At 36.6% G+C, this 23,231-nt stretch overlaps 1 protein-coding gene across 3 annotated transcripts in view; it reads left to right on the top strand.

The window, feature by feature from the left end:
* The window catches only part of ATRNL1 (attractin like 1), a 425,861-nt gene that overhangs the window by 68,886 nt on the left and 333,744 nt on the right, over nt 1–23,231 (top strand). For all 3 annotated transcript variants that reach the window (XM_063405246.1, XM_063405245.1, XM_063405247.1), the window contains exons 9-13: nt 3,165–3,348; nt 7,300–7,454; nt 16,087–16,171; nt 17,743–17,951; nt 20,134–20,252. In XM_063405246.1, coding sequence (XP_063261316.1) covers nt 3,165–3,348; nt 7,300–7,454; nt 16,087–16,171; nt 17,743–17,951; nt 20,134–20,252 — 752 coding nt within the window. The remainder of the gene's footprint in view (nt 1–3,164; nt 3,349–7,299; nt 7,455–16,086; nt 16,172–17,742; nt 17,952–20,133; nt 20,253–23,231) is intronic.

The following is a 23,231-nucleotide window of genomic DNA, read 5'->3' as shown; positions in this document are numbered from 1 at the left end:
TTACGGCTTCTGAGGAGCCAGTAAATCCTGATATGGGAATTATGTGAATGATTTTACTAACTTGAACCATAAAGCTTTTCTGAGTTACTCCCCAGGGAAATTTATTTCCCTTTAGGTTAGCAATACCTCATAAACCTTCTAAGAATCTCAATGTGAGTCTCAAGGTGAATATAATAATTGTGTTTTGTTTTAGCTGAGGTTTATAAAGGCTCCTTATATATTAAGAAACTTCTGAATAAGTCTTCTGTGATTTTATTTCTTTGACAAGACAGAGATTTCTTTGGATTAACATAATATCACTGTATTTTAGACTGATTTTTTTATGGCTTTAAGAAGTAGGTTATAGTTTGCTTTTGATTAAAAGTATTTCTTTGAAATAATGTAAAAAGAAATTGCCCCATGATGTAACATGCCTCCTCTTTTTTGTTAAAGTTAGCATAAGATTCCTGGTTGCTTATAAAATTTTCACATTTGTCACTGTGGTAAAATGAAGGTGGAATGCCAAGGTGCACCTTGGACACTTTGTTCTTTGTACCTGATCTGTCTGAAGGTTGTATAATGATAAAGACAGATCAGACCAATGTATCTTCCCTATTTTTACCCTCTGTACTAGACTTGAAATTTAAATCTGGAAAAAAGAAATCAAGAACTCCTATTTCCTTAATTCTGGCTTGTTTGTTCATGAAGCTCTTTCTGTATTTGACTTTTTAATCTGTTGAGAATGCAGTTTCACATGACTAATCTGGTCAATCCAGTCCTTCTTATATATATATTTCTATATTCTTATGATATGATGATAGAAAAAGGGGAATTCTGAGTATGATAAGGGTTATGTTAACACCTTCAATAAAAATTGATTTTTTGTTAAAAAAATGTAGATGAAATTCATTATCAGTAAACTGCTTCAAAAAGTCAGATCATACGCATGGTAATGTCTTTAAATATAGACAGGATTGTATTTTTGTCTGAATTATGCAATATTCAAGGTGCTGAAGTGTGAATGAAAGCAAAACTGCATGTACATGTTTCAATATTTGAAATTCGAGTAACTCAGCTAAATTTTAGAATGGAAAGTAGGAAGAGCAACTGTTACACTGCTTTTGACTTTTACTTCAGAAAGATGTTGCTGGGCCTGTTTTCTTGAATTTTGGTAGTTATTCATAGCACATATTTTTTTATTCAAGAAGGAACAGGTTTTCCTATTTCTGCCCAAGCCATGTAAAGTGATGCAATATGCAATGTTACTGTGACAGTGTTCTAAATGCCACACAGAATCACAGACCCATTTAGGTTGGAAAACACTTCAGGATCATCAAATATGGCCATTGCTACATAAACCATAATGCTCCATAAATGCTACAGGAACCAGTAGGATAGAAATGCAAAATATTCTATTATGCATGTTGTCAACAGCATTGTGCCAATTTATGTGGAGAAATAGTTCTTTTTCTCTGGCAAGTGTGTGTGCCAATCTCTATGACTGATCATTAAATAAATAAATGAAGATACTGTTGGTAATAGAAAGGTGTATCTGCAGGCTGACTCCTCACCAACTCTCTTACAGAAATTGTATCAAGTGGATCTATTTGTTATCAAAGTAATATGTATGTAATATACAGCATTATCAGTACGAATTTGATATTTGTGTTCAGAATTTCACTTCTTCATAGCCTGATAGTACCCAACATGATGATTGAAATAAAATACTGCTTACATTACATTACACATAGATAATGTAAATGTTCTGTGTCAACTATAAATAGTATATTACACAAATACCAGCATTCATAGACGCAAAATTCATCACAATTCTTCCTCAGAATCTGTACTTTATAACATGCCATAAGCATTCGTTAGGGAAAAAAATGTAACTTATAGAGGCAGTGCCTGGAAACTATTTAAGGAAAGTATGATAGCAAAAGTAATAACTGAAAATCATGAGAATCTGGATTAAAAAATGTTAATCTAAACTACCTACATAATATCGGATAAAAGTTGGAATGGGATTTAACCTAACTTTCAGAGGAAGTAAAGTGTATGGTGTTGTGTGCTAGCCTTGGATAAGTAACTTTAAATGGTGGCCAGTTGAGGTGAAGAACTGGGAGACTGCTCCATTTTGAATGTCCTTGTCTAGACTCTCTGTTCTGATAATTTCCACGAGGCTGGAAGTGAATTACTCCTTCTGTTTCATGTCTGCAGCACTGACTCCCAATCATCTCAGGTTTTTCTGTATAGGCTGCCTTGTGCAGGAAATACCTCCTGGCTTGCTCTTTTTGTGACTTACATCATCATCTGGGGAGATGAAGGGGAAAAAAACCCCACATTTTTGGGCTACAGGCAGCAAGAACTCACTTAACAGCTATTTTTTTTTTTTTTGTTATGGTAAAATATTTTCCAGTTGTATTCACTTCTTCAGTCATAACAGCTATTGTGGTTTTGTTTGGTGTCTCTTTGCAGTTATTAATCATGTGATGTAAAGCGTGGATTTAAATGCCAATTTAATGAGCTGCTATCAAATTATTCTTTTGTGAGTGTTCTGCAACCGAGCGGGTATATTTGCAGTTAAACAACTAAGAAACAGTGGTTGGGAATGGATTTCAGCTCAATAATTTTACAGTTACTCCCAAAGTTCCTGCCCGTGTCCAGGCACTTGGAGCTGCCTTATGTTGTGTGCTTCTCACGACTCACTGCAGCTCAGGCTCTCCAGGCTGCTCCAGACTCCCCATCACTGAGCACAGGTGTTCCTAATGAATCTGAAGGAGCTGCAACACTGAATTCTCATCAACCATCTCTGGCGAGAATTAATCATAACTCCTAATTTCATGTATTTAAAAAGCTTTGGGCTTTTTTTTTATTTGTTTGTTTAGTGCGAGTGCTGAAGTCTCACATGTGGGAGAGGATGAGATACTGCCTGGCAGCTGTAACAATTATGTATTTGTGATTTGATTAAGAATAGCAGATAATAGTTTGACAACATTATCTAATTGCAGATGTTTTGATATACTGGTATAAAACTACTTCTTAAGACAAATCCCAATAGTTATTGCTGTGTTTAGAATTATATTGGAAATTATTTTATGTACTTAAAACTCCTAGTACTGTAATTTAGCAGTAGTAAGCTTTTAAATTATGTGGGTTTTTTTTTTTTTTAATATCTCTTCAAGGATCTAACTCTTGGCTTGTACCAGAAACGAAAGGAGCAATTGTTCAAGGTGGATATGGCCATACCAGTGTCTACGATGAACTGACAAAATCTATTTATGTCCATGGTGGATACAAAGCATTGCCTGGCAATAAATATGGATTGGTGGATGATCTTTACAGATATGAAGTTAATACTCGGACATGGTAAGTTGCATTTACAATGTAGGAAACCAAGTTATAGGGTACTGAAGAAAAAAGAAGTGTAGAGTGAGGTTCTAGCAAAGTCATGCAGGTACCTCTATATCCTTTGCACATTTCAGAACAGAGTGTTCTGTGCAGCAAAATGGAAGAATTGTGGTGAGGGACAAGCCTTGAGTCAATGGATTAGTGGAGTTATTCATTGAAAGGATGGCAGGGAGGAAGTTTTGTGCATATTCTACAAATTAGGAAAAGGTTTTCCTTTGCAGATACGACCACTGTGCAGAAATAGCACATGTGAACTGTTTCCTCATGGTGTGAGTATACTGCTGGTGTGCATTACAGTGGCTGTTATTTAAGGAAATGGAAAACCCTAAGAACTGTGGAAGGTTATTTTTTCACAAAACTATCAGAAATAAGAGAGCAAACCTCTGGCATTATGTAGGAATCCTTAGTTATGAATGCTCTTGGTGTTTCTATTTCTGTCAGTTCCTTGTTCCTCAAGTTTATTGTAATTTATGAAGGCTACTTGTATGTTACATACAGAAAATGACCTTGAACGTTTTTCTTACCTTAGAGGAGATTTGAGATGAAGAACTATTTCTTTGAACATTTTATTCTTGCAATTTAATATTTGTTTAGAGTACTAATGTCTTCACTTTAAGCACCCAACACTTGTTCTCAGATGTTGGAAACATGGGTTTGATTTCACAGATGTTCTTAATACCATTAACTCATGTTATTTGGAAACATTAATACAAGAATTTTCTTTTCCTTTTAATGTATTTATAAGTTCCTGGAATTCTAATGCTTTCTTACTCTATTTTTGGAACAAAGTGATATTTTTTCCTTTGATGATCTGTTCAACAATAAAATAATAATAATTTCTGGAATATTTTTATGCATTATTCAGATAAAAACTAATAAAGAATACTTAAGTAGACTAAAGTAGTATATACTTTATATACTAATAAAGAATACTAATGTAGCATTCTCTGCAGCTTGTAGAGAACTCAAGTCTTTGTTTTGTGAGATTTACACTGGGAGTGGATTTTACTGTGCGTTCAGAGGATGGAGTAATGACACGGAATAATAAAATCTGAATCTTTTTTACTGTATCTGTGACACCTTATGATTAGCCTTTACAGTGCTTGGTGAATTGAGAGACTGAGTGTGGCACTGGATAGGTGTGGTGTGAGGAAGAGTTGGAATTTCGGTGTCTCATGCCCATGTCCGTGCCATTTGCTGGTCCTCACTGTTTGTCTCTGGCACTCATTCCATTTCTGTGGTTGATCTGGCAGAGGTTCATAGGCTTCAGTAAGTTGAGGTATACAAATCTGAAACCCGTTCAACTCAGCTGTATGTAGGTTTTCATTTCTGAATATCAATCAAACAAGCTTTATGTTTCTCGAAATGCGAATATTCATTCAAGGGGCAATATTTTAATTCCTAGTATGAACTGTATTCCTGATACACCATGGGGAATTACAGTGTTGATAATACCTGCATTGCTTTACTGCCCTGCTGCTGCAGCTGGGGCACAACGTGGAGCTGGGCTTGGACAGTGGCCTGGAGCAGTGGAAGCACCTGCTGGCCCCTGGGTATTGGTGTTACCATTACAGAGCCGTGCTGCTGTGTGCACACTTGGCACTGGCGTAGTTAATGTGGAATAATGTTTGCAGATACACAAATATGTGCGTAAATAATGGATTTGGGGGCAGTGTGCTGAGACTCTCACAGAGTTTGCATGGGGTTGATATGCGTTGGAGAGTTCTCTGGATTGCCCTCATTAGTGATGCTAATGAACAGTGAAAATCATGGCCAAATTAACAAACTTGCAGTTCTGCTGAATCTTGAGGAAAAGTTGTTGTTACTCAGAGGGATGAAACTCAGCATACAATATGCAGAAATTATAGGAAATAACCCCCCACACTATGGTAGGGACCAGGAGTGAGGCAACAGAGTTGGGTCACTAGTGGGAAAGTGAGTAGCCCAAAAAAGAAAACCTGTGGAGACTTTTTTGGAGATTCTCTCTGCGGAGAATCCTTAGTTTTCCCCAGAACAGTGTCTCTTCAGGCCTTTAGTGATCAACACAACTATTTGTAGACAGCTGCGAGGCAGGATCATCAAGGCAGAGCCTGGTGTATAGCAATTAGTGCAAATTAGGCAATAGGGGCTGTAGAAAACTGGAGAAGCAAAAGCCAGAAAGGTATCTGTACTCCAAATGGACAAAAATAACATGTTCTTAGCATATTCTTTAAAGTCATAGCAGCAGAATTCCTCCATTGCCAGTTGGAAATAACTTAAAAATAATGTCTAACTCTACATCCGTGTAATTCTGATTTTCTATGGTGCTAACTGATAAGTTGAACCCAAATACCACATTTATCTGAGGGTACCACAAGTATCCTGTATCAGGGCAATTTGTGGTTAGAAAAACACACTTATGTGGTGCTCTGTTTTCAAACTATGTTAATCAGAAATACACAAGAGAAAAGCAAGTTGCTTAATAGGAGGAAAAAAAAGAAAAAAATGGGGTCAAAGCAGAAGCACGTGCTTGGGTATGTAAGTGGTGTGAAGGAATTGTCACATTTTTAAGCAATAAAAAAGCTCATTTATTTTCATTAAGTCTTTGATATTTCTTTTGATGTTACTTTACAGGGCTAGGGGGGAGTTTATTTCAATAATATTATCAGAATTCAGGTTTGATGCCTTCCTTTCAACTTGTTTAAACATGTGATCTTTTATCACTTAAAATATTTTTGTTGACTGGTTATGCTATTATATAAGAAAAATGAGATGTACTTTAAACTCTCTCCCTCAAACATGATGATGATGATGTAAAAATACTGAACAAATATTATGAGAGTGATTCAAGAGAGACCATATTATTCAATCATAAGGAAAGATTGTTGAGTCAGTGTGTTACAGGAAACTAATGACAAACAGTTTAATTGTAGATTTGAGCAGTGTGTAACAACATAAATGAAAATGAGAGTCTATACTTGTAAACTTAGATTACTGAGACAATGAAAGATTATTAGGAGAATGTAAAAGGTATTTTGTACTGGTGATCTAATCAGCTCTTCACAAACATGTCCACAGCTGGTCTGCTTAACTAATTCATCTGGCAAAATCCACAAATGGTTGCTCTCTTCCTTGGTAAGATTTATTTGCTGGGATTGAATCAAGTTTGTATTCTGTTCTTTCTGCTGGCCCCACATCTGCCACTTTCAAACTGCGGCATTGATAGCTCTGTGCTACTGCTGGGGCTGTGCCATTGCTGTGGCACAAAGCAGGCCACACACACAGGGCTAAAGTGAATAGAGAGAGATATCAAAGCCTCAATGTGCCTGGACAGGTTTTTTTTAGCACTGAAGTTTGCTATGTTTGAGCTTACCAGTCTGAATAAGTTGAAGTGCAAGTGCTTTTATCATACCTAGAATGCCTCCTACCATTTCTTTTCCAGTTCTGAGTGTTCAACTGGTTAGGAAACAAAAATGTTTTTCCTTTTGCAATATTTAGGATGGTCTAAAGATTATTTTAGCCTTTTCAAGAATTTCTTATTGCGTTTCTTGAGCAAAAAACTAACATGGCTAAGGATATATAAGAACAGGAGTTAATACTATGAGTGAGTTTTCATTCTGTTCTGAGTATAATTTATATCAGTAATCATTTCTGAAGAATGTAAACATGCTAAAATTAATTTCAGCTATATTATTTGGTAAACTGTTTTATTTTAACTAAGAGTGTGATATTTTAAATAAATACATATTTTTTCTGCCATGAGAAAATGGATAATCCTAGAAACAATCTGATTAAATGTCGTAGTATTTACTGAGTAATAGCTATAGTTTACTATTTTTCTTGTTTAGTGTTGCTTTCATGTGCAAATTTTCTTGATACCCATATACAGTTCTTCATGTGTGAGTATTTATTGGTTCTTATGTTTTATAGGACTATTTTGAAAGAGAGTGGCTTTGCAAGATACCTTCATTCAGCTGTCCTAATCAATGGAGCTATGCTCATTTTTGGTGGAAACACTCATAATGATACTTCCCTGAGCAATGGTGCAAAGTGTTTTTCTGCTGACTTTCTTGCATATGATATAGGTATGTATTGTACTGGTTTTTTTCTCATTTTAGTTTTAAATACCACAGTTTTGCTTTCTCGAGTCCAGCTAATGTGATTCTTTAACGTTTTGATCCCAAACATGTTCACATTATTTATAAATTACAAAGATTTTTGTTCCATTTTGTTAAATATTATGGTTTGTGGGGCAAGGCATAGCAGCATCCGGGCTATTCTCAAGGCCCTGGATAGTTTTGTAGTATTTTGGCAGCACACTTTTAAGGAAGATAAAAAAGGCTCCAAATGGCAAGTGTTATTAAGGCTGCGTGAAGCATGAGGAGCCTTTAGGAGATGATAAAAGGATGTGGTATATTTAGTTCCACAAGAGTGTGGCTTAGAACAGAAAAGATTGTTTGTAAATATATGATAAGAATACAGTTTGGAGGAAAACTGATAAGACCAGACTAGGTGGGTGTCAGCTTTCATTCTGGTGAGTGCTTCCAACCCTTTGAGCTGTACACTTATGGAAAAGCCTCCCTATTGGATTGTGGAGACTATAAATAGAATTTAATCAGTCCAAAATCTTTTTCCTGTCTTGTGCCACTGCTGTTCTTACCATAAATAGTTTTTCTTTTCCTTGATGTTCACGTCCATATTTTATGCATTGGCTTTAAATGTAAACATAGAGCTCATATTTGGGCTTTAAATATAATCATACAGTTCACACTGGGGCCAAAAATCACAGTCACTTGTCCTGGGAGCCAAAAACTGGGAAATGTGTCAGGGCAGCCTGGGAAATGGGCTCAAGCATGCTGCTGGTGAGGACAGCCTGTGGATATTGCCTGCATCTACTTTTGGCAAGCGTTTATCAGCTGCCTACAGTGGTGCAAGAGGCTGAGACATGATCCTTCTTTAGGACTAGTTAGTGGCTCTTTATGGCATTCACTGTAGATATCATTGCAATGTCTTTGCTTTAATACAAAAGCAATGACTGATTTCAGTAGATGGACGTACATGGGTTATTTCCTGCCAGTTTTAATGGGTGTGCAAATAACACCTTAGCAAAACAGTTGAGTTTTTTTACTGTATCCCTGTTTTACGTATTCCATAGCTGCTTATAGGCATCAGATGGTGTGAGCTATTGATTTTGTTCTCTCTTCAGTTTACATGTGGATTTAATTTTTAATGAAACAGAGCTCCTTACTCATTTTGGACCAATATTATTTATTGGTCTACATTTATTTGTAGAATGTGCACTTACAGTTCAATAGTATGAGTCTTAAGATGTGAATTAATGTAACTTTCTGACTTTCACACACCAGTAGTTTTTTATCATGTTTAATGAAAATGTTCTATACTTTTTTCTTAAGGAAAACAATATTTTGGTTTGTCTAGTTGGTTATAATATTTAATCTGGTATTTGTATTCTCTTGCAAGCCACATTCTCCGTGTGTTGTAAAACTGGTGAAGTACAAAAGAAGTGAATGTAATAATTACTCTTTGGATGTAGTAATTAATCTTGAAAAAATGGAATATATGAAGATTGATTTGATTCAGGCATATTCTTCTGTAATATTCATTTCACCAACTTAGAAACAAATGTCACAGCGCACATTAGATAAAGAAATATTTTTCAGAAAACTTGAAATATTTTACGAAGAATTAAATAATTACACAATAGGTATATTTCAGAATCTTGTTTACTTTGTATCATGAGATTTCGAACAATGCTTGGAAGAAAAAATATACGATGCTATCAGCATCACATTTCCTAGATACCTTGCAAGTGATGGAGTGTTATGCCTTGTCTTGCAAAAAATGGGTGCTGTCTAGAAACCAGCTGAATCCTGGAGATAGAGCCTGTGCTATTTATGTTCAAGTTGGGCTAGAGAGTGCTTTTGATTATCTCTCTTATTATATGTGACATAGTGCTCTGGATAGATTGCTTCAGCTTTTTATTACCCATGAAAACACTGTTTTTCATATTAATGTGGAATAACTGTTCGTGTGGCTTCCTCTCAGTTAAGCTTAGCTTTCTGAAAGGTTGGTTTCTAATGCAGTTTGGTAATCCACATTGCTCTAGTCCAGGCTTAGAGATAAGTATCTCCAGGGAGCAGTTCATTTTACCCAGCTGAGCACAGAGTTACCTTTTCTCCTCTGCTTTTTTAAAACAGTCATTGCTCTCTAAGTTCTGAGCTTAGTCTATAATAACAAGTTTTAGACATTAAAATGTGTCATGAGCCAAGAGCTCAGTTCAGTAATTTGAAATACCTACTGCATATATGTTAAAGGTAAAGACACAGAGATGGGGAGATGATGTAGAAACTGCTATGGTGCCTTAATTCTCATAATTTAATATTGCTTGATGTATTTACTTATATAGCAGTAAATATATGATGAGAAGGCTGCTGCACTAAAAAAAAGCTTTAGAAGTCTGGTCTTGGTATGCTTCTGTTTAGCTTTGATATTTTACCACCAGGTTGCCCCTGGGTTGCTCTGGAAGCCCCTTACAGATGCACAGAGGGTCATTCTTGTAGAGGGCAGGTATTTTCCAACTGTGCTGTTATTGCTTTGTTAATCTGAAGGAGGAACCTTGGCACTGGGGACAGTCTTGAATGCTGTGGTTGACCTGCAGTTTTCTAAATTGTGTTGGTTATGGCTTTTCTTTACAAGGACCTTCATATGCTTAAAACTTGCATTTCTGTTCCAATTAGACCTTAGCAAAGTAATTTAGATTATATTTTGTGAATATTCACATGCAAAATTTGCAGATAAAAATAGATTAATTAGACACACAGAATCAAAGTTTAAAATAGATTATGACTACTAAGACCACTATTAAAGTACAATTAAATAAAAGCTTTTTTAAAGAGTAAGGATATTTATTTTAGTTTCTGGCCAAATGGTGCAGTTAGTAAATATATCTCTGCATGCCTAAGTTCCTTAAGTTTGAATTTATGAAGTGTTCAGTCTCTACCTTTTTGTTCCACATCTGACAGTTGTTAAGGTGTCTGGATACCCATGATATGTACAGAGAAGTATTGACAGAGAATCTCTATAAAAGCCAAAACCTGAAATCCTGGGAACATGGCAGCTGTTTCTGTGCTTTCTCCTAGTGGTGGTTGGAGTTCTGCATTGTTTGGATCTGTGGGAGAAGTGCTATAACCCATATGTTTACACCAGTAATATACTCCACAATATTTCTTTTGTTACTATCCGATTTCAGTTTATTATTATGGATTAAATAGTATGCAAATTCAATTGCTTATGAAAGACTGTATTGGATATGAAGTATTAAGTTTCTTCTAGGATATTCAAACAGCTTAAAAACATTCTCCTTTTTTGGAAAAAAAAAATCAAAATTATCTCAAGAGATTGACTTTAGTTCCACTTGTAATCAAACATATTGCTTGTATTTTGTAATAAAATGGATTGTTTATTCATAAATTAATTTCTTGTAGAGTAAATTGTTTCACCTCTAGTCTTTGCCATTAACAAACTGAAGTAGTCTAAATATCTCTAATTTTTTTTTCCCAACATGAACACATCTATTTTTGCTGTTCTCCCTGTTTCTGGAGTTACAAATGGATTATCAATGTGCCATCACAAAGAAAATGTAAAGCAGTGCCTGTGAAAGATTAAGTTTTATGAGTTCCTGAGCACTTAAGTTATAAATGCAGTTTTGGTGCAGTCTGTAACAGCAATTACCTCCATATTGCTGTGCTATTAGAAGAGCAGAGCCATAATAATATAATGCACTAATTGCTCCCTCTAATAGCAAAGCGTGAGGTTGTTGATTTCTTTATATTGCTTGGGGAATCACTGTTATGTGTATAGACTCTGTTGTAGATGTTAGTTCTACAGTTTAAATTCGATTCATGCTGTTTTGAACATACTTGCTGTTGTGTTTTCCTGCAAGTAAGGAGATTTTTATTATCTGATTAAAGGAAAATATTTATGCAGTGTGGAAAGACTCAGAAAAAGTTTTCTGCTGGTACATAACTTTCATGATGTTTTAGTTGTCCAGATTTTATGTTTAGTGCTTAGGCATCCAGAGTCATAAATGAGAACTGTACAGAAGTATAATGGTGTCCATATGTTGTGAACCAGCATTACTTCTTTTACCAAAGGAAAATGAGCATAGTAATTATTTGAAATATTTACAGAGAAAATAGAAGCATAAGCTGGCATTGGATTCTGTGTAGCAGATAAGGCTGCACTGCAGTGTTGATCGAGCAGAATAAATACATTGGCATTTCAAATCTATTTAAATAGTTTGAAATTTAGAAATGATTTGATAAATGTAGCATAAAGTAGGTGGTTTCATATACCTTCTCTTAAAACAAAGCTCCGAATGCAGTAAGAGGCTGTCACTAAATCAGGCTTTCAGTGCCTAAATACCAACGTGATCCTGAAGTATGGAACACTGGTTGCCTCTTTTTTAAAGACTGTCCTAAACAACTTTTACTTCCTATTTTTAGCAATACTATTTTTTTCTATTATTTATTTCCCTCTGTTTAGTCACATTTTGGTAAGCCTGATCTTAGTTAATTTTTTTAAATCAAATTCCATGTTCAAGTATTTGACTGACATGGCAACCTTGATTAGAAATTATTAGGTTGTTTTCTGTTTGGGTTTTTTCTCTTTTTTCTATAAAATCATACTGGGAAACCTTCCAGTAGTGTATGAATACTGTTGCAGCATTGGGAACTTTCCTATTAAAGACCTTTCCAGGTCATCCTCTCTGATATCAGTAATGCAGTGTGGCCAGTAGGTTGTAGATGAGATGTGCTGAGGCCTGACCTGCTGGAGTGAGGGCTCTGGAGGGCAATATCCTTTGTAAAGTTCAAGTGGGGATTTTCTCTGCCAGCATTTGCTGGATTGCCTCAAATCCAGTGTATTTCTGTGGTGTTTCGTCACAGAAATGTGTGTGACTGACAATTCACTGTCACAGCCACTTCTGTATCATCCGGTCACTATTTAACCTACACCAGGGAGGAGAATGCAACTTTTAATGTTGCAGTTTGGCAGAGCTTGTTCTTAAAGCAGAAGCCTTAGTAATAAAAAGAAAACCCCTTTATTTCTCCTTGTACTTTTCAGTGGCTGAAATTCTGCTGATCAGTTTGGAATGAATAGTATTGTTTCTTCATCTGCTTAGCAACTGGTCCTGTTAGAAGCAGAATGTGCTTCCATGTGCTGTGGGCTGTACCTGGTTACAGACAGAACAGATACAACTAATGCTATATCTTCCACTTACTATCGGTATAATGCCTTGAGGACATAATATTTTATGGAGGAAAATATTTTGTTGTTTACTCCACACAGTTTGCCATCATTATTAGACTTAATACAATACACACAACACACAGAATGCTGTAATATTGATAAATCATGTTGGAAATGATATTATATTTGCCATTTGTCATTTTTTTTCTTGGAACGGTACAGTGAACTTTGGAAATTTGGGTGCTTAGAGGTGTTCAAAAGTTTGAAGATGATGAACAGGGATTAATTCTATTTGATTCTTTACTGAAAAACACCAGGAATCAGTTGGCTAGCTATCTGTATTTTGTATTAATCAACTGTACAGAGAAACTCTCATCAGGAATTGAAAGCTGAGCAAAAAGTATTATTCTTGCACAGTGCTCTGTTCAGTGTTCAGTAGTCATTGAGAAGACTAGCAGGAGATAAGAGGAGAGGCTATTTGTAATAAGCTTCCCTCCCTCTTTTTTCTTGTACTCTATTGAAAAGGCCTGCCAGTTTGAAAAATTCCATCAGTAAGAAAGGAATTATTATATCTGCAGCCCTCAGGGGTTTCTCATCTGAAAACCAGCCTTTATTATGGTTTTATGGTCTACCCTTGATGTTAAATCCCACTTTTTCTAAAATAAATTTCTAAGTACAGCAAAAACTATATATTTATGTTGATAATGTATATGTTTGTAAAAATAAGAAAATTAATGTCAACACTTCCCAAGATCAGATGAAAATTTAGTGTGAGTTTTAAAATCAGATGGAAATTTAGTGTGGAGTTCCAAAATTGTTTCCTTTACCATCAAAGGCACACGAGCTCACGTTTCCTGTGTCTGTTAATGTGCAGTGACTTAACAGCACAAAAAGTTAATTTTAAAGTATAACAGTAAGATTTTGTTAAAATGCTTGCTTTTTATAGCCTTTAAAATGGAAGTATTATCTTGAATTAGAATTTTAATTAATGATTGGTCTGTTGATCCCCTATTTCTAATAAATAATGTTGCTCTTGGTCTGAGTTTCTTTCGTAAGTCAGGCACCCTGGAGGCATCACGTGCCAGTGTTATGGATGGATATGGGTAATACACAACTTTTATATTTAATGCTACTCCCAACTTCATCAGAAATTTATGATCATAAGTAGATAGTTGTCCTAGTGCTATGATCTTTTTGGTTGAAAGTGTTTCAGGAGCACGTCTCTGGCATGTACGTACTTTCCCCACTCTGTTTCAGTAGAGAGATTAAGAAAAGAACAATCGTAAAAGATGAAGTGAATTAATAATTCCACAGTGTTATGATAATATGTTAACAGTGATAGTGAGAGAAGGTAGAAGCTGAGAAAGAAGTAAGAATTTTGGGATGTGTTGCTCCCATAAGACAGTGAATTAAACTTGTTATACTTGCTTCACACTGCTAATTCCATTCTGAGTCCACCCCTGATGTCGAAATTATTGCTGTTTGAGCCATCTGCGTTACTCTGGTAATAATGTGCTTTTAGTTTTTGTTTCCAGTCTATGCAGAGGTAATTGATTTATTTATCACAGCCACGGTCTCACACTGGCTGTCTTTATGGGCTCAGGCTGGGATTCTGTGGAAGGCTGAGCTGATTGAGCGGGGCTGCTTGCCGTAGCTGTGCCGCCCTATCCATCCCCCCAGGATTCCCAGTCCCTCCTCGTGTGACCTTGCACCGAGGTGTTCCAGCGTGCTTTGCTAACAGGGTGCTGCCTGCACGAGGTGCTGCTGTCAATAATTTTCTGCTGTGAATTATTTCCTACATTAGAAGTGCCAGAACAGCAGCACTGGCAGAGTTGAACTGTTCTGACAGTGGGAACAAGATCAGCCTGGAAGACAGTTTGTTCCTCCTGGATCTTGTAATATACATTTCTGGTTTTTTAAGCTGAGGATTGAGGTGTTATGATCTGAATATTGAGAGATGCCTCTACCCAAATTAAGGTGCAAAAAGACCATATGCCCAGGCCAATAGCACAGATTTTATTTAATAGTAAATGTGAGGGAGGGAGAGACGAAAAGAGGCAGGGAAGGGACAAGGAGATCAACTAGACTGAGAGAGAGACAGATCTTTATTTGCCACAGTGGGAATTTTTGTCTGGATGCATTTCCCAGGATGTGCTATGCAGACTGCCAGGCCCAGAGACAGTCCCATTCTGTGCTTATCTCCAGGGCAAAGGCTTTCTCTGATCCTAACAGTGTTTGAGACAATTGTGGTCTCTAAGTCCCTTACAGGAGAGAGGATGATTTTTTGGGGTTTGGTTTTGGCTTTTTTTTTTAATATATTTTTCTTTATTTTTTAATCTTTTTTGGAAATATGTGGTCTGATGGTGGAATTTCTTTATTTTTTTAACCATATCCATAACTTGCATAAATTATCACAGATTTTAATATTAAGTACATACACCTTCTTTAGATGTGACTGTCATTAGAATCTTACAAGTAAATGAACTCAGCACTATTATGTATAACCTTTTTTACACTAAGACTCTGGAAACAGCTTTCAGATGTGTTCCCAGCAGTCTTGCTGTCTGCCAGCAATCTTTTCTAATTGTTGATCGTTCTAGGACACTTCTTCCTTGTGTTACTGACTCTGACTCTGCAGCTTCTGCAGGCAGTACTCTATCCACTTCTCTGTATTATGGAGAGTGTTCTGAGCAAATAGATACTTTTTTTTTCCTTAGTGCCCAAGATGATGACCTCTGGCTTAAAATGAAGTGTCTATATGAGTAAATAAAGCTGTGCTTTTATTTCGAATAAACTGAAGAGGCCTCTTCCCCTTCAACTCCTTTTCAACATCGGATGTAATCCTTATCTTTGTGTGTATAGCAGATTTTTTTTTCAAGAGAAAACTTTCATATTAGGGTTACAGTTTTCCTGAAAGTTTGCCCTACCTGTCTCTAAAACCTATAATGATGCTAAATTCTAGGAATGTTTTGCTTGCTCTGTAGAAAAGTACTTTCCCTACTCCACTTCATAGGGATTTCCTTGAAGTTTCAAACTGTAGGTGCTCCCTATTTCTATTATTATGGGACTATTCTATTATTAGTAGAAGGAAGGAGTAATTGTTCTAAAGAATTAAAACCCTAGTCAGGAAAGAAAAATTAAACTGCACTGAAACCATGTTTGTGTACAGCAGTTCTCAAAGAAATGTGCTTGAATAATTAATTTCATGTGGAGATCCTGATACAACAGGATCTTTCAAGTATGTGGAAAGTCATTAGTAGCATACTTAAATCAAGATACCTAAAGTAAGACAATAATGAAATGGGACACACAACTGGAGGAGTGATCGTTTATCTTAAAAAGGAGTAACTTGTTGGTTTATCCTTGAGTAGTTAAAATATACTTCACATGTATTTTGCTGAAAACTTTTCAAATAATTTGATTTATGCTTGGTGTTTTGTCTTTCAGCTTGTGATGAATGGAAGATTTTACCAAAACCTAATCTGCATAGAGATGTCAACAGATTTGGTCACACTGCTGTTGTCAGTAATGGGTAAATGAAGTGTCTCAAATTTTCCTTGCCATTTTTCTGAAGGAAAAAACTGTAGCAGAAATCACACCTAAGTGGAGTATGGTTGAATAACAGAACTTATTGAAAGGGAAAGCAGTGCTCATCAGTTAATCAGTACAGCAGATCCCCAGTCTGCCAGGCTGTGGGATCTGTTCAGTGGCAGTTTAGGTGAATGTTCCAGCATACTGAGGTGTTTTCTCAGTATTTAGGGCTACACTGAATTTGATACTTGGTACCAACTATAACCCTCACTTAGGTGTGATGGGAGAAATCTTTTTCTCTTTGCAGTACACTATAATTCTTCATTCTTCTACAATCATAAAATAACCATGGAAAAAGGGAAGATTTTCATGATACTGATACAGTTATCATCTTTACCACCTGAAGGATGAAAAGCCTGCCAGCAAGTAGATGATACTATGTTGGAAAAGTTGTAGAAAACAATAGTCAGGATAATCAGGTTTAAATAAATGTGTATTGTTTAGTTGTCTCAGCTTTTGCTTTGCTGATTGTCAACTGGCCAAGTATCTGAAGTTGCAGTGCTACAGATCATGGTACCTTTTCTACGTTATTCATCACATCAATAAAGTCAGTACTTATGGATCCTCTATATAAGATCCTGTATAGGTCAGAAATGAGGTAATGAGTAATGCTGCAAATAAGAGTGTGACTGCTTTTCATAAAAATAGCACTAAATTGTAAGTATGTACACAGAACACTTGACATTAATCAATGAACAGGCTTATTTATTAAGACAAAATTGCTTGGAATTAATGAATTCAGCATCTGATAGTTTTTCATTATGTTTTATGTGTTTCATGCCATCTAAACCATGTCTGATCCTTTGAGAACTGTCATTTTCCATGAATTACAGTAAAAATGCCTTTTTTTTTTTTTTTTTAAAGAACTTAGTGGTGTTTTTGGTAGGGTTTTTGGTACCAAAACAGTGCAATACAAGAGACTCTCCAGATTTCTGCTATTGGTAACTCTGTGATTAATTCTGTTTTAAGAGTATATCTACAACAGATACAGAGGTTTTCTGTTACTGTCTTTTACCTGAGACTGCTCTTAGTTTTAATGAGAACAGCGAGGATTCAGGTTTAGTCTTTTGGTTCCTGTGTCAGCAGCTACTGCACCAGAAATGTTACAAAAAAGAAATATCCATCTTGCCAATTGTTGCTGCCTGTCTTGAAAAGAGTGTTCTTGTTTTCTGCAGGCCAGTATTTCATGCTCTGTTCTCAATATCTAACTGTAAAATTCAGTGCGTTCTTCCAAGGCTCTTCATTCATTTTCCAGACATTTGGGATATGCCACTCCATAATACATACAGCACAGGGAGCTTTCAGCAATGTTTTGTTAGTCTCAACTTCCATGGAGAAATAAATTGAAAAAGTAATCAATAAAGGAACCACTGATAGAGTCTTTATTAGAGAAAGAATAAGATCTTTTTTTTTATAATACTTCGTGGGTTTTGAATTTTATATCAAGGCAGATAAGAAATCAAGAAAATGTGTCTACAATAACAGTTAAATTTCCTTGCTTTTTCCCCATAGGTCCATGTATATATTTGGGGGTTTTTCAAGTGTTCTGTTGAATGACATCCTCGTGTACAAGCCTCCCAACTGTGAAGCATTCAGAGATGAAGAGCTGTGCAAAAATGCCCGTCCAGGAATAAGGTGTCTGTGGAACAAGAAACATTGTGAATCTTGGGAATCTGGACATGCTAATAATATCCTTAGAGCAAAATGTCCCAAGAAAACAGGTAAGTGAATTCTAGTCAGGTTTGTAATGCAGTGTAGGAGATGGAGGTGGGCAACCCTCAAAGAAGAAACCTTGTGGAAGTGGTGACTGGGATCTTAAGTGTTCCCCTGTGAGAATACCCAGTACAAGAGATATATAGACCATTAAAAAAAAATCATTCCATTGTGGAATCTTTTGCATTCTGCGTGCAGGGGAGTAGATGCAAAAGAGCAAGGTGCTGTGGGAGAGTGGAACAGCAGTGAGAGCACAAATGGGCACTGCAAGTGATTCCTGGTGTTATGGACATATGGCACTCCCACACCTGTATGTACCAATACGAGAGGAAAGCAGCACTGCTTCAAGCAGACTACCTATGAGACAGGGGCATTTGTACAGAAAAATACAATACAGGCACAGCTGGAAAAAAAAACCCTGAGGCAAACAAGCCCTTTGCAGTGTGTCAGATGGGTTCAAGTTTGTCATATGAATTTCTCTGTGGCATTGTGATGGGTGTATTGTATGAAACAGCAATTTACTGTTATGAATAACTGTTCCAACCTATTCCTAAGCACTTCGGCTTGTCACAAATAAATTGCTTGTGAAAGTGTTGTTCTTATATGTCACATGAACAGAATATTTATCCCTGCTACATGCACCTACTATTTTTTCTGTGCATCTTTCCTTTCAGCACAGTGTAGAATTTCTTCCCAAACTTTGGCTGTGTGCTGTGTGTACAAACTGCTGTACAATTAAACTGCCAGTCTGTGTTTAATGTTTGTTGAAAAGTTACTAGCATTGCTATTAATCAGCACTTCAAGACATTTTATTTTTCTGATAGCTTTTACTTGTTTCTAGACTGGCTATAAAGTCACAAACTCAAAAAAAAAAATAGGTACATGATAGAACAAAAACGTTATCCAGGTTCAGTTTTCTGTAAAATGGGTTTTGTACCTTTTCAGAACTTTTAGAGATCTACAGTCTAGAAAGTTTCATCTATATATAAAAAAAAAAATCTTGTGGCATTAAATTCATAGGTAATACAGATAAAAGTGGATCTTGTAAAAAGCTGATCATAGCAACAGGTATTTATAAAAGCCAAACAAAACAAAGCCCAGACAGGCTGAAGGAAAATAAAAAAGTTGGAGCAGTTTCTAAAGTACAGGTGCTGCAGTGGAAATGAAGTACAGCTCAACTTGGAAGAGATGAGGTCTGTGTAATTTTAGTTCTGAAGAAGTTGTGTGAACGGCACTGTTTCACTGCTGTCACATTCCTACAATTTTGGGTGTTAATTTTTTGCCCAAAGCCAGTTTTTCATATATTCTTTTATATTCTTGGCTCAGTTGTTACTTGGTTGAGAGTATCATCTGAGAAACTGCTCATGGTCAATGTTAAAGAATAAGCAGAAATTTTAGTGCTTTTCAAAAGACCAATTCTTGGATAACAAGACTTCCCTGGCAAGAGATCCTTTTAGCTGAAACTAAAGAGCCAAACCAAACAGGAACTACACAGGGTAATCAGTGTAGAAGATGGTACAAATTTTCCTATTTTGCATCATGATGATTTTTAAAATATTTGCCTCTTTTAAACAGAAGTAATAATTTATGTCCTAAATGATTTTACATAACTTAAATTTTAGTCCAAGTCCCATTATTAAGAATATAACACTGACTCTTTTTCAAATACTTTTTGTAGATAAAGGACAGAGCTTTAACTTACCAGTCATTATTAGGTTTATAAATTAATTTACAAAGATTTAAAATGTCCATGTATTGCTCATATCTGTCTCAGTTTTATTTACTGTTTTGATCTTGTCTTCTTGTGTAGCCATCTATTATTTTTTATAGAATCCTACATTTGGAGAGAATCTTCCTTCCATGTTAAAAGAGTGAAGGGAAAATAATTGTAAAAAGTTTTTCCTACTCCTAATTTTGGCATTGTGCTAAGAGAGCTTGCATACTGTAAATCAGTGAATATTCCTTCAGCTGATATGAGACTTACGAACCTTCAAATACAGTTGTTACTAAAGGAATTTTTAAAGCAGTAAATCCTATTAACTGAATAGAATTAATTTCCTACAGTAGCTCAAAGCCTTATGAATGGCTAGAGCTGAGATGAAGGCTGTAAGAGGAAAAGCTCAGAGGAAGTGTTTAGAACGTGGCATTATTGTCCCTGTGTGGGACGTGTCTGTTTGGTTTGTGTGGCAGCTGCCGCGGACGACAGATGTTACCGCTACGCCGACTGCGCCAGCTGCACCGCCAACACCAACGGCTGCCAGTGGTGCGACGACAAGAAGTGCATTTCAGCCAGCAGTAACTGCAGCATGGTGAGTCCCTGCAGACCTGAGCGTGGCACTTTCCCTTCTCCACGTTTACCAGACTGGTTGTTGCTTGTTTTCAACGCAAACTTGTTTGCCAGGGTTTTGGACTAAAAGTGTTGCAGCAGGCGGAGTTGGATCGCAGCAAAAAAAAAAATCTATTTCAGGGTAAAACAAATCTTCTTCAGGATTGTGTTGCCTACTATGTATTTCTTAAGACAAATATTGTTATCCCCTAATTAATGACATGTGAAAAGTCACAGAGTCGTTATTAACTTTGTGCATATGTGATATACAGTAGACAGGCAGAACCCATGGAATCCCATCAAGGTTGCTGTTTGGTTTTTTCCCTTTCAAACAGGACCAGGCCAGTCTCATTAGTCATGGTCTTCTGATCATTCATCATCACAGAAATGGTTTTATTTGTCATGGAGTCACTTGTCATCTCATTAAAGGAGTATGAGCTTCTGTAACTATGAGGTCCACTGCCTTGTGATGATTTGGTTCTGATCTTTTTAAGTACAAGCAATCAGGTCACATAGATTCATGCAAGTTAATAGTTTTTTCTTTTTAATATTGCCTACTGCCATGTTTTATACTTTATGTTGTTGTTCGCCAGCTGCTGCATCTCTTGCTTGTTCATTTGATTTTTGTCAAGCTTATAATAGTATTTCAGCTTTATAAATTTTGCCTCCTTACATTTTTCAGCCATCCACAGACACCTGGCTGTACTTGAGTTCAAAATCTTTTCTTTGTACTTTCATTAGTAAAAGCATCTTGCTCTCTGGCTTCAACCTGATGCAAATCAATCTTGTTTTCCAGACAAATTAAGGTGTGAATTGGATCGACTGTGACTCAAATCTTGCTGATCAGAGTGAGCACAGCCAGCTCTAATCACTGGCATTTGTAACTAGTCACTACTAATAAAAGCAGTGCAGACACAAATTCATCAGTAGCCATGTTATAAGTCTGTCAGAGGGATTTCACATTCCAGGCACTAATGGTTGGTTTCCTTTGTGATCGTCAAGGGCCCTTCTTTTCCTGACACTTTGTTCTCTATTAGGTGCTAATTTCCTAACCCTGGTTTTCAGCCCTTGAACAAGGAATAGTTGCTAAGGAGCAGAGCATCTTCATTCCTAATAAATGATCCCTAATAAATGTGGAGCACTAGGTATTTTAACACAAGCTTCTTGGTTCAGTGTCCTTCTTTGACAACCTTTCATGGCTAAGATTGTCAGCTTAATTAGCAAACGAGTCTGCTCTGTATGGTTTCCTGTCTTTTATTCAGGGTTTGAAGTGGATAGCAAAGGCTGTTAGTGTAGTTACTGAAGAATGGGGTAGCAAAAATGCATCAAAATGATTTCTGGAAAGAGATGCTGTCATAAATGGAAGGTGGCTGTTGCAAAATTAGTCTATTGGCTGTGAGATGATGGAGGCAGAATCATGCAGCTTCAGTATAAACCCACCAAAATAGCATCAGCAGAATGGCACCGTGTGGAAAACCAGAATGGATCAGGCTGATTATCCATTTTCATAGACTGCTGCTTCTCAACTAGGCCCACAAATGAAAATGTTGTGACAGCACTGTGATGGTAATATGGGATAATAAGCTGTAGACTTAGGAACATCAGAAGGAGCCTTTGCAGCTGTACAAAGGCCTTCATTTATGACTTAGATCATAGAACTCCAGATGAGACAGACAATAATATTTTAGAATCTGCTGCTGTTGCCTCATGGAAACTGGCCAGTTTTCTAAAGACGTGCTGTCAACCAGTTTGGCATTGGCCTCATGGTCACACATATCTGCAAAGCAGTGGCTACTCTGCTGAGTGGAAGGCCTGTAAAATATGAATATTTCCCTGAAATAACTCTAGTTGGACAGATGGGCTTCATGAGCAGTGGTGACACACTGATGATGCACAGAGACCTGCCTGTGCTCACCCTCTGGTGTGAGCCAGCGTGTTACAGGACACTGCATTCCCCTGCTGCACAGACTCGTGCATCATCAAGGTATAGATCACATAAATCATGTATATCATACTCATACCTGCTTAATATGGTTATGAAACTGTGTTCACTCTCCATGTCTGCACATAAAATGCTTTATCTCACATCCCATGAAAATGATACTCCCTTGCTGCTGATCACGTTGTGCAGAAAGTTGACTGTATTTTGTAATAGAAACAAGTCTTTATCAAAAAAAGAAAAAAAACCCCCACAAAAACCAGAAAGTCTTTTTGGGAGAGATGAATTTCATTTCAGATTGTTGCACCTTTACAAGGTGTCATTTTTCATGAAGTAGTACTATGGAAGAGTAAGCTCCTCCATGAAAGCAAAATCTTCTTGTACTTGACCAAATAAAATGGTAAATTGCTGGAGAGGGCTGACTGATTGCAACAAAATGCAGTTTTCTTTACTGAGGAAGACCAGAGATTGAATTTCAGAGTAAGAAAATTTACTTTGTCAATTTTGTTCAATTTCTGAAGAGAAAAAAAGAATTGATGAAGTGGCCTTAAAGAGAGCCTTAGTATGTTGAGGCACAGCTGAATTGTTTTATTTCTGCCTCCACCCAGTATTGCATGTTTGAAAACGTCATTGCCTTCAGAAGCTCCAAATGGGGCATGTTCCTGCAACAGGGAGATGTTTCCTCCTTGACTGAGAGGAACACGCTCTTACTGCCAGGAGCAGGCTCTGAAATTCTTGTGTTGGTCCCCACATGTGCAGTACAATAAAGCCCCAGCTGATGACAGTCACCTAAATACAGATTGGTGTGTGATTTAAGAGTGTTCTTTATCTGAGTGTGGCAACATCAACCAAACATTGTCAAATCCATGAAGGGAATGATAAAGAGTGTTTTGCTAAGGAAATGGGATAGTAGAGGAGGCTTGAAAGACACCTATAGTCCTACATTATTAAATATGTCTACACAGTGGCTTAAAGACAAGAATCCTTGTGGTTTTTTGTAATGTTTGCATGGCTTCCAGAAAG

Source organism: Prinia subflava, chromosome 9 (genome assembly GCF_021018805.1).
Source record: "Prinia subflava isolate CZ2003 ecotype Zambia chromosome 9, Cam_Psub_1.2, whole genome shotgun sequence".
Lineage (NCBI taxonomy): Eukaryota > Metazoa > Chordata > Aves > Passeriformes > Cisticolidae > Prinia > Prinia subflava.
This window is presented reverse-complemented; position numbering and strand designations above follow the sequence as displayed.